Here is a 12,417-nt window from a genome sequence, read left to right on the forward strand (position 1 = left end):
GAGGTTCTGTATTGCTATTGTGAGTTCTATGAGTTTTGGCAAATGTATCATGACAGATATCCACCATTGCAGTGTCATGCAGAGAATATTCACTGCCCCCCAAAATCCTCTTTGCTCTGCCTATTTATCGTTCTTCAACTCCAAGCCCTGGAAACAACTGATTTTTTCACTGTTCTCAGAGTTTGCCTTTTCCAAAATGTCGTGGAGTTGGACTAATACAGTATTGATTCTTTCAAATTAGTAGTAGACATTGAGGGGTCCTTCATGCATTTTAATGGTTTGGTAACATTCCATTGTCTGTATATATCACAGTTTAATGATTCTTTCATGTACTGAAGGACATCTTAATTGCTTTCAAGTTTTCATGATGATAAATAAAGCTGTATGTGCTTGTATTTGTGTGGACAGACTGAACTCACTTAGACAGATACCTAGAAGTGAGAATGTTGGATTGTAGGATAACAGTGTGTATTAATTTTTTCTCAACAATCTCTTCTATTAGACAGATATTGTCCCACCAATGGAAAGAACAGTGTCTCTGTCACCCTGTGATCCCATAACTGACCTTGCAGCCTGGCATGGCAGTAAACAATTATGACTGATAGCCCATAGAATATTCTGCCATCAATTTTATAGTCAAATACTATTTTCATTAAAGTGCCCATTTGGGGAAAATCAATGTTATATTATTGACCACCAATAATATAAATATATAAGATATTGAAGAAATAGCACTTGTGGTCAGTAATATGTTAGTGTAAATTATCTATGAAAGAAAAATCCATTGTTTTCCAAGGTTTTGTTCAAGTAACAAAGAACAACATTTTTGTGTAAAACATTTTAATAATACAGGTAGAAGAAGTATCTCCTCTGACATTCCTCCTCATTTGTGTGCATATATATATATATATATATATATATATATATATAATGCAATAACAAGGACATCCTACCATATTCCACACATATACACACAAAAAAAGGATGGACTTTGGGGGGAATCATGCTAAGTGAAATACGTCAGAGAAAGATAAACATTGTATGTTCTCACTCATATGTTGGCTGTAAAAAAACTGATCTCCTCTTCTTTATTCATGAAAGTTTTGTAAATTCTGTCTCTTTATTTCTCCAATTCACTTTAGATTGTCTCTTGACTTTTCAAGATGGCAATATCTTTATTCTCATCACTGGTTATGAAAAAGTCTGATAATAGAAAATGCTTAATACAATTCAGAAAATTGAGTGGACATATAATCAAAATCGCCAGAACTTTACAATCACCAGTTCTTTCATAATAGATCACCCCCTGGACATCTCAGCATAGTGATCTAAGATGCTCAGAAGTATGAATTACAATATTCTGTTACTGAACAGATTTTATTTGCCTAATGGTCAGCAAGCCAAATACCAGGATTCCAAGGTCATTTATCTACAAGGCAGTTATGGGAGAAGACAGGAGAACAAGTCGGTCTATCACGTCAAAGGCAGGGAGCAGGGATATTTATGGTAGAAAAGTGTAGGGAGATTGGAGGTGCAGGGAAAGGTGATTGAAGGCAGGATAAAGTGAGGTAATTGCTGCCCTGAGCAGGTGTATCTCTGTTACTTGGTACTTCATGGGATGCACATTTAGAAGATGGCGGCTTTAGCATGATCTCAGGATGGAGCTTTTGGCCTTCTCACATCAAATGGTTATCCACTGTACAATCACCCAGGCCCAGTTGAAACACAATGTTGTGCTTAATTTCCACTGTGCAGCAAACTATATATATATATATATATATATATATATATTGCTGCTGCTGCTGCTGCTGCTGCTAAGTCGCTTCAGTCGTGTCTGACTCTGTGTGACCCCAGAGACGGCAGCCCACCAGGCTCCACCGCCCCTGGGATTCTCCAGGCAAGAACACTGGAGTGGGTTGCCATTTCCTTCTCCAATGCATGAAAATGAAAAGTGAAAGTGAAGTCGCTCAGTCGTGTCTGACTTCGCGACCCCATGGACTGCAGCCTACCAGGCTCCTCCATCCATGGGATTTTCCAGGCAAGAGTACTGGAGTGGGGTGCCATTGCTATATATACTTTTTCATATTCTTTTCCATGGTTTATCACAGGATATTGACTCTAGTTCCTTGTGCTATAGAGTGTGTATGTGTGCGTGCGCGCGCACACACACGCGCGCGTGCATGCGCACTTCATCGTATCCCACTCTGTGACCCCATGGACTGTAGCCCAGCAGGCTACTCTGTCTATAGAATTGTACAGGAAAGAATACCTGAGTGGGTTACCATTTCCTACTCCAGGGGATCGCCCGACCCAGGGATAAAACCTGCGTGTCTTGTTTCTCCCGCATTGGCAGGCGGATTCTTTACCTCTGTGTCACCTGGGAAGCCCCTGTGCTATACAGTATGACCTTGTTTAAGCATTCTGTATATGAACGTTTGCATCTGCCAACTGAATACTCCCCGTCCTTCCCTCCCTACGCTCCTCCCCTTGGCAGCCACAAGTTTGTTCTCTATGCCTTTGACTCTGTTTCTTTTTCATAGATTGGTATATTTGTGTTGTATTTTTGACTCCACGTATGGACACGACTGAGCGACTTCACTTTCACTTCTCACTTTCATACATTGGAGAAGGAAATGGCAACCCACTCCGGTGTTCTTGCCTGGAGAATCCCAGGGACGGGGGAGCCTGGTGGGCTGCCGTCTATGGGGTCACACAGAGTCGGACACGACTGAAGCGACTTAGCAGCAGCAGCAGCATATGCGATATCGGGCTTCCCAGGTGGTGCTAGTGGTGAAGATCCTGCCTGCTAATGCAGGAGAGGTAAGAGAGACATGGGTTTCATCCCTAGGTCAGGAAGATCCCTTGGAGGATGGCATCACAATTCACTCCATTATTCTTGCCTGCAGAATCCCATGGACAGAGGAGCCTGGCAGGCTACAGTCCATAGAGTCGCACAGAGTGGACAGGACTGAAGTGATTTATCACAATATGTGATATCATATGGTGTTTGTCAATCTCCTTCTGACACACTTCATCAGTATGATCATCTCTAGGTCCATCCATACTTCTACAAATAGCATTATTTCATTCTTTTAACACATACACACACCACATCTTCTTTATTCATTCTTTTGTCGATGAGCAATTAGGTTGTTTTCACATGTTGGCTATTATTAATAATGCTGCTATGAACATAGGGGTGTGTGTATCTTTTTTTCTTGAATAATTTTATTTAGTTAGTTATTTTTCGCTGCACTGGGTCTTCTTTCTTGTGTGCAGGCTTTCTCTAGTTGCTTCGAGCTGGGGCCACTCTCTTACTGCGGTACGTGGGCTTCTTATTGCAGTGGCTTCTCTTGTTACAGAGTTTGGGCTCTAAAGCCCGCAGGCTCCAGTAGCTTCAGTGAGTAGGCTCACTAGTCGTGGCACATGGACTTAGTTGCTCTGCAGCCTGTGGGATCATCCCGGAACAGCAAGTGAACCCATGTCCTCTGCATTGCAAGGAAGACTGTCAACCACTGGACCACCATGGAAGCTCCATGTATCTTTTTGAGTTCTAGTTTTACTTGCAATGCAGAAGACCTGGGTTCAGCTCCTGGGTTGGGAAGATCCCCTGGAGAAGGGAAAGACTACCCACTCCAGTATTCTGGCCTGGAGGATTCCATGGACTCTATAGTCCATTGGGTCGCAAAGAGTCAGACATGACTGAGTGACTTTCACTTTCACTTTTTGTCTGGTTATATGTTCAAGAGTAGGACTGCTGGATCATACGGTCACTCTATTTTTAGTAACTTGAGGAAACACCATACTGTTTTACTTAGTGGCTATACCAATTTACATGCTCACCAATAGTGTGAGAGGGAAAACAGCTTCTCATAGAAGCTGTGATCCCTTTCAACCATCCCTGGCTTAGACTCTGCAATTTCTGAATTTCCCTAAAATAATGTGAAGTCTTTCAGTCAGTTCTTCTCAATATTTAGGGTGTTTGGAAACTTGGGGGTCCTTCGGATCCCCTCAGCTAAATATTCTTTATAGAAATTGGCAGATACGTCTATCTGAAAATAACCTTGGTTCACCAAAGAATGGAGAAAATTTGAGTGAATTTTAGGTGTTCCCTGAAGGTTATCTGAAGGAGTAAATGAAAAGTGCCCACACTGCTGCTCACCCAGCTTGCGTTTAATAACAGAGCTATTTATGATTATCATTGTTACTAATCTCACTCTGTTGCAGGTATTTATAAAAGAGATGGATGGCCTGGGACTTAACATATCTATTGAGTAGAATCCAATTCAAACTTTTTTTTTATGCAAAGGTCATTTATAATCCTGAGAGAAGTATGGTGAAAGGGATCTTTGTCAAAGTGAACAAGGAGGTGAACACTCTTCAAAGAATCCTCACCTTGGTGGCCAAAGGTATATAGGAAAAGTTTGGGCATCAAATAAATGGGATGGGAGAGAGGCATGGGAAACTCCGAAAGATGGAGAAAGGGTCTCCTTTTATTTCTTAACTTAAACTTCAAAAGATTCCCCCTGTGGTGCAGGTGGTCACTCCTGATTGTGGCAGAACCTGAAACCCCAATACGAGCTTCTGCATTTATATGGGAAAGGCATTGGTTTTTTTATGTGTTTGTTTTTACTTTTGCATTTTTTAGTTTTTACTTTTATTATGATGATCATTTCATTTTAGTTGTGTGTGTGTGCGTGTGTGTGTGTGTGCCCACTGGGTCTTTGTTGAGGCACAAGGGCTTAGTTAACCAGTGGCATATGAGGTCTTAGTTCCCAAACAGGGATCAAATATCTCTTGCATTGGAGGGCAGATTCATAACCACTGGACCACCAGGGAAGTCCCTAGAAAGGTGCTGGTTTTAATGAAGAGATAAATACATTTTATTTCTGTGCCTTTGATGTTACCCTGATCATCATCTATACTGAACTTGGTTAAGTTTGAAGAATTAGAAATTATCTATATTTACTTAGAAAGGTCAATCCTAAAGGAAATCAAACCTGAATATTCACTGGAAGGACTGATGCAGAAGCTGAAGCTCCAATACTTTGGCCACCTGATGTGAAGAACTGACCCATTGGAAAAGATTCTGATGTTGGCAAATATTGAGGGCAGGAGAAGAGGGTGACAGAGGATGAGATGGTTGAATGCCATCACAGATTCAATGGACATGAGTTTGAGCAGACTCTGGGAGATAGTGAAGGACAGGGAAGCCTGATGTGCTGCAGTTCATGGGGTGACAAAGAGTAGAACATGACTTAGCGACTGAACAATAGCAACAAATCAGAAAGGAGCCAATAAGATTATTGTTGGCTTCCAAGACCCCTAGAAAATGACTGGGGCTATTTCCATCTGGAAGGTGTCCTCAATGAGAAAAAAATTTTAGGAAAACCTCTCCTGATAGCACGTGCCTCTGGGTGACAGGGTTATTTGCCAGTGACCCACACTTATTTTTCTCTGATGCTTTGTTCTCAAAGAGCTCATAGTGCCCACCTTCAGTGGCTGTCAGTGTGACAAATGTCTGATCCCAGGCCTCACACTCCTCCATCTTCTCACAACTTAGATTTAATCTTTTCATGTGGCTTTCTGGGCTGACCCCAAATTTCTGGGGGGAAACACCCTCAACGATAACACTGTCTTTTGTAAGTCACCATATTTTACTTTCTAAATATTACCCAGAATAACATCTTTAAATCTCCCTGTTTCCTGCTGCTGCTGCTAAGTCACTTCAGTCGTGTCCAACTCTGTGCAACCCCATAGACGGCAGCCCACCAGGCTCCCCCGTCCCTGGGATTCTCCAGGCAAGAACACTGGAGTGGGTCGCCATTTCCTTCTCCAATGCCTGAAAGTGAAAAGTGACAGTGAAGTTGCTCAGTCGTGTCCAACTCCTAGTGACCCCATGGACTGCAGCCTACCAGGCTCCTCCGTCCATGGGATTTTCCAGGCATGAGTACTGGAGTGGGTTGCCATTGCCTTCTCCCCCCTCTTTCCTAAAAGAAAAAAAAAAAAAAAAAAAACTTTACACTGTTGTAATCATTCACATGGTCTGTCTGGGAATGCCCAGCTCCAAACTGTCCTGACACAGTCTTACATCTCACTGAAATTTTGACCTGTTCACCTTCAGAGAAGGCTTGGCTTAAGCCTGGAAAACCATCCACATCCCCCAAAGCTCTTCCTTTGCTGCCTGAATAGGCTCACAATCCCCTGTGTTTCCTACATAACACCTGAGTGACAAGCTGATACAGGGGTGCATGTATTTTGTTTACTTTGGGAACAACAGGATTGTTTTCATGAAGCTGTGTTAATTGAGGAACATTTTGATAGTTTTTATATGGGCAAAGTTCCCTCAACAATAATGCTTTCAAGTTATGTTTTTTCTTGTTCAATGACTGAAACCAATAATTTTTTGCCCAACCAAACCCAGGAATATAACTGAGCGTATTGGTCAATATCAACCAAGGTTTGTGGAGTGAATCCATCAATGAATCTTTGATTCCTTCTCCATCATTCCTTCTGTTCCCCGTATGTATATCTGTTTCAGTCACCTAAGGTGGAGAAAAATGAAGATCCAATCAGGACCAAGGACCAAGGGCCATCTATAATCTAATCAGGTACCCCTTTCTGATTGTGTTAATCACACAGAGAGATGATGAGATCAGAAATGTCTATAAGATTCTCAGCCTCTGAAGAAAGGATGCAGGATCTTCTGGCTCCAGAGTCACTGGCTGGATCTTCCATAGAGTCTGTGGTCTGAGTCCCACACCAACCACATCACACAAGTAAGTTATTGTCAGTACTATTCTTATATGGTGTTAACTGACCTTACAAGTAGCCTGTAACTCCAGATGGCATGGAGAGTTTTTCTTTTTTAATTATTTTCTTTCAGATGAGATTTCAGGTTTCCATTTATCTCTCAATGTTGTTTTCCCTGAGTCCCAAATATTTTGATTTGTACTGTAGTTGAAGTAATTTTTAAATGTCTTTACTAGGAAGATATTTATAATAAAATGTCTATAATATTAGCTCTCAAAATTTAAAATACTTCTTTTATGTACACATGACATGTCCTGAGTATTTCTTTCATCTTTACCATCCAGCTTAACTAAGGATGGGGACTCGCTGCTTCACATGGCAGTCCTCTTTCCATAGACTCAAGGCTCTAAATGACTATCTAAAAGTCTTCCCAAAATAAAGCTTGAGGTCAGCTTTCAGGACCTTGGTAACTTTCCCAGTGGGACATGATTTAAGCAAAGCAGCAGATGGATTTCAATGTGCTAGTGGTTGAAATGCTTGTTCTGAATCCAGTAGGGGAAAAGTTACAGCTTTGTGCTCACTGAGCCCACAGTGTCATATGGGCCAAGTAAGATGCTTTCACCCTTGCCAGTGCACAGACCTTGGCCTTGAGTAGGTTCTTCTGAAGGGGAGGGAGACAGTCTAAGGTGTGCCTCTGCTTGGTCTGAAGCCAATGCCTTGTTCTCTGACAGTTTACACAGTATTCCTTTTGGCATAGAGTAAGCATGAGTGTACGGACCCCACCCAGACTCCTGGACCTGGCGGGAATGCACCTGCTGAGGGATGATGACTTGGCCTTTTCTGCTCTGGAACAGCTGCCCGTGGAGCTCTTCCCACCCCTCTTCACTGAGGCCTTCAATGGGAGACACACTGAAATTCTGAAGGCTATGGTACAGGCCTGGCCCTTTGCCCACCTGCCTCTGGGGAGCCTCATTGACCTGCCTCATGTGGGGCCCCTACAAGCAGTGCTAGAAGCCCTTGATGTCCTGTTTGTGCAGAAGGTTTGCGCCAGGTGAGTCTGACTTAGGTAACCTGGCAAAATCCAGGGTGTCTCAGGGGAAACACCTGGGGTGATGAAAAACTGGGTGGGAAAGGGATGGACCAGAGGGATCTGAAGAAGGCAATGTAGAAGCCTAGAGGCCTTGCCTCACCAAGGGAAACACGTTTGGGAAGTGTAGGTGTACCTACAATTAAAAAAAAAAAAAAGCCTAAAGAACATGCCACACCTCCTCACAATGATGCTAAAAGTTACTAGAAGTGGGGAACCAGAAAAGAAGGGAGGGGTAAGGGAGATGGAAGAAATTGAGTCAGAGAGGGAAGAAGGCACGGCAGCAAGTGATGTCAGGAATCTGAAGTTACAGCACAGTTGGGAAGTCTGTTTTCAAATTTGTAGACCAATGTTTCATTCTGGGTGGATTTTAATGCTTCCCCACCAATCTTCTTTTTCTCAATAGGAGATGCAAACTTCGGGTGCTAGATTTGCGGGACACTGGTCATAACTTCTGGAGCATGTGGTCTGGAGCATGTGGTCTGGAGCCAGTACTCACAGATGCACAAGCTCAGGAAGAACACCAGTAGCTGAGCCCAGGTCAATGACAAAGCAGCATGTGGCGCCACTGAAGGTTTTTATAGACCTTTCCTTGAAAAAGAGGACCCTGGACAACTTCCTCACCTACCTCCTTAGGTGGGTGGAGCAGAGAAAAGCTTCCATCCACCTGTGTTGCAAGAAGCTGAAGATTGTCTCAATGCCAATGGGCAATATCGTGAAGGTCCTGAGCATGGTGCAGCTGGTCTGTATCCAGGAGGTACAAGTGAGTTGCACCTGGAATCTGTCCACCCTGGCCACATTTGCTCCTTTCCTGGGCCACATGAGTAATTTGCAGAGATGCTGTCTCTTCCCCATCCAAGTATCTGCCTTCAAGAAGCAGGAGCACGATCACGTTGTACAAATTACCTCCCAGTTCCAGAGGCTGGGCCACCTCCGGGATCTCCATCTGGAGTCTCCCTCCTTCCTTGAAGGCTGCCTGGACCAGATAATCATGTGAGTGTGGACCACTGGCTAGGTAACATTGAACATAGCATTAGAATATCAAATGCACTCTCTCCTGAAGTGTGATATCCTGTAACCACACAAATCAATTTGGGGGTAAATTGGTGTAATGGTTCTTGAAAGGGACACTCCACTGTGGAGGTACAATTTATTGACTGGAATGGTTGATCTAGCACTAAAGGGATTATAATTTCTACCTTCAGCAGAGGTATCTATGTTCAAATCACTTAAAATATAGGAAATAAAGAGGGCACTGAAGTGGGGAAACCACAGCAAACCAGAGCAATTCTGAAGAGAAGCTCTATGCTCATCAGATTACTGATCAAAATGAGCCTGTCTTAAATCCCCATCTGTAAAATATTTTTATTTTTTGCTCCAGATACATTAATTCGTGTATGGGAAAAGTATGATTCTGGAGATGATGTTAATCGAGCTGAGAGAAAAGGGTAGTAGAAAGTGGTAGAAAGTTAGCAGGGATGTAAGTGAGCCCCTCTGGACAGGCATCACATTTGATGTTGTGAGATCTTGTGTAAGTTGCTTCTTTATGCATGTCTCCCTAAAGCCTCGGTGGCCAGAAGTATTGGCCTCTGAAGCCCAACTTTGGATTGAAGGAAGCCTTAGCTGAAACCATTTTCTATCTCATCACCTAGTACTAAAAACCAGTGATGTCTATGCTTGATTGACACTCCGTGTCCAGCTCCTCTGAGTACATTCTAGGGCATTCCATTATATTCATTCATCCTCATAAGGAAGTAGAGTATGTTATAGTTTGTTTGATAAATGAAGAAGAGACCTTTCAATGTTCTATGAATTGACTCAGATACATAGTGAAAGTGACAAGACTAGCCTAGAGAGATACTGGGCAATCAATGTATTGACCCTCATCAGACTTAACATTAGCCCTGTAGAAACCATTTTTATATCACCTGTAGACATCAGTTTTAAGAACTGATTTCTTGGTTTCTCCCCAGGTGCCTGAAGACTACCTTGGACAACCTCTCAATAACGAACTGCCAGCTTACAGAATCAGACTTGACCCATCTGTCCCGTTGTCCGAACATCTGTCAGCTAAAAAGCCTGGAACTGAATGGTGTCACCCTAATGGACTTTAATCCTGAGCTGCTCCAAGTTCTGCTAGAGAAAGTTGCAGCCACCCTCCAGGAACTGTATTTAGACCAGTGTGGGATCCAGGACTCTCAGTTTGAGGCCATCCTGCCATCCCTGAGCCGCAGCTCCCAGCTCAGGTCCTTCAGCCTGTGTGGGAATATCCTCTCCATGGCCGTCATGGAGAAGCTGCTGTGACAAACTGCTGGGTTTTCCTGTTTAAGTCAGGAGTGGTATCCTGCCCCTCGGGAGAATTACAGCCCTCAAGGTATTCTTCTAGATGGCAGACTTCCCCAGCTTCAGACTGAGCTGTTGGAGATTCTGAGAGACTTAGGGCAGCCCAGGACCATTTGGCTAACATTCAGCCCCTGTCCTCACTGTGGTGATGACATATGCACTCACATGGAGCCCATTATATACAGCTATACTAACCCTGCCTAGGTGGTTGCCTCCATTGGAAGTTTTCTTCTGGGCTCTTGGAAACTGAAATCTAGGACATGGCCACATCATGAAGTGAAAACAGAGCTATGGTTTCAGACATCAGCTCAATGTGAATGGGAAAAGGAAGGGTGATCCAGCAAGGCTGCAGGATTGTAGTGGGAAACGTAGGCTCTGGGAGGTGATGGAACTTTCAGAGTTATGGGTTTATAGCATCAGAAAAATGAATCTCATTTTCTGGAGGGAAATTTGGGGTGTACATATTGTCATTGTCTCTGAGGGGATGATTGTAAAATAATGGTCAGAAATAAAGAAACTTTCAGTGTACATGGACTGGTGCCCTTCATGATATATTATTCTGTTCTCTGTTTCCACCTCAGAAATCTCCAGTGACTGATGGAAGGAAACACACCAAATAGTCTATGATCTGAAACCCTACTATTCCCACTAGTTCTCTATTCCATTGTGGACATCTTTTATCTCTTTACTTACTTCCGTGGCTATTCAGTGGATTGATGCACACAATAAGGGAAAACTACTCAGAGGCCAATGAGCCACTGGAACGAAGAGCTCTTGGCAGGATCATCACTGCTGGCTCACGCTGTGGCCCTGGACATGAGCAGTTCTCATGGTTCTCCTAGTGGGTCCATAGGTCTCAGTTCCTGGCCTTTCCGTGCTGGGAAAGGGCTTCACTATGCAAGTCAAGGCTCTCAGTTCTGGAAAGCATCATCCACACTGCAAATGAGCCAGAATCCCTTGTCCTCATCAACCCATGCCTGCCATGAGTGTGAGTTGTCCTTCTTGAATTAAACTAGTGTGACCAGTAAAGACATACAATGTCCTTTGATCAAATACTAAAATCACACAGGCATATATCATGGTTTTACTATTTCTGAACCACATTAAGGAATTATATCCTGGACTTCCCTGGTGGTCCAGTGGTATGAATCTGCTTGCCAGTGCAGGGGACAGGGATTGAACCTTGGCCCACATGCTCTGGAGCAACTAAGCGCATGGGCCACAGTTACTGAGCCTGTGCGCCAGAGCCTGTGAGCTGCAACGACTGAGCTCACATACCTCAACTACTGAAGCCTGAGAGCTCTAGGGCCCTCAGGCCCCAACTACTGAGAGGGCATGCTGCAAATACTGAGTCCCCACCACTCAGAGCATGTGCTGCTCAACAAGAGAAGCCGCGGGCCCACGCACCCAAATGAACAGTACCCCTTACTCACCACAACCAGAGAAAACCAGGGCACAGCAACAAAAACCCAACTCAACAAGAAGTAAAAAATTAATTAATTAATTAAAGAAAAATAAATTTTATCCTTTTGTGGGGTAGGTCATGTTATTGAGAGATGGACACTGTTCCTATAATACCTACTATCTCTTCCAAATAGGGAAGACTAGTACAGCATGTTTTATTATCAATTTATCAGCCTATATAAAAGAAACACTTCCTAAATACATCTTATCCCTCGTAGGCAACTCTCCCTACCCTCAGTTCCACATCCTCAGATTCAAGAGACTGCAGATGATGTAGTGTTACATTTATTATAGTAAAATTTCCATGAGTAAGTGGATCTGAGCAGTTCAAAGGCATGATGGTCAAGATTCTTCTGTACATTAGGGAAATGGGTTCACACCATTAAGAGATGGAGTCCCACAGTCTGCTCTCTGTAAGCGAGAAAACAAGCAAAGTCAGGTATATTACTCAGGCCAAGGCTTAGGGCTAAAAACTGGGGGAGCTGATGATGTAACTCAAGGCTAAAGGCCTGAGACCCAGGGGACCTGGGTAAGTCCTGGCATCTCAAGTCTCAAGAGCCAGAAGCTGTTATGTTCATGGGCAAAAAGAGAAAGAGGGAGAGAAGATGCTGTCTTGTTCCATTCAGGACCCCAGGAATTGGATAAAGTCCACACACATTAGTGAAGGCAGATGTCTTCACTCAGTTGGTGGATTCAAATGCTCATCTCTTTCAGAAACACCATCTCAGAAACAGCTAGAATCAATGCCACATAAAATTAATCAACACAGA

At 43.4% G+C, this 12,417-nt stretch overlaps 1 protein-coding gene across 1 annotated transcript; it reads left to right on the plus strand.

Moving 5' to 3' along the window:
• Nucleotides 1–7,517: 7,517 nt before the first annotated feature.
• LOC139176259 (PRAME family member 27-like) lies at nt 7,518–10,144 on the plus strand. The gene is made up of 4 exons (XM_070767664.1): nt 7,518–7,804; nt 8,247–8,320; nt 8,356–8,833; nt 9,814–10,144. Exons 1-4 carry the CDS (start codon nt 7,518–7,520, stop codon nt 10,142–10,144), a joined length of 1,170 nt encoding a protein of 389 aa, XP_070623765.1.
• Nucleotides 10,145–12,417: the final 2,273 nt, after the last annotated feature.

Source organism: Bos indicus, chromosome 16 (assembly GCF_029378745.1).
Source record: "Bos indicus isolate NIAB-ARS_2022 breed Sahiwal x Tharparkar chromosome 16, NIAB-ARS_B.indTharparkar_mat_pri_1.0, whole genome shotgun sequence".
In the NCBI taxonomy this organism is placed as follows: domain Eukaryota; kingdom Metazoa; phylum Chordata; class Mammalia; order Artiodactyla; family Bovidae; genus Bos; species Bos indicus.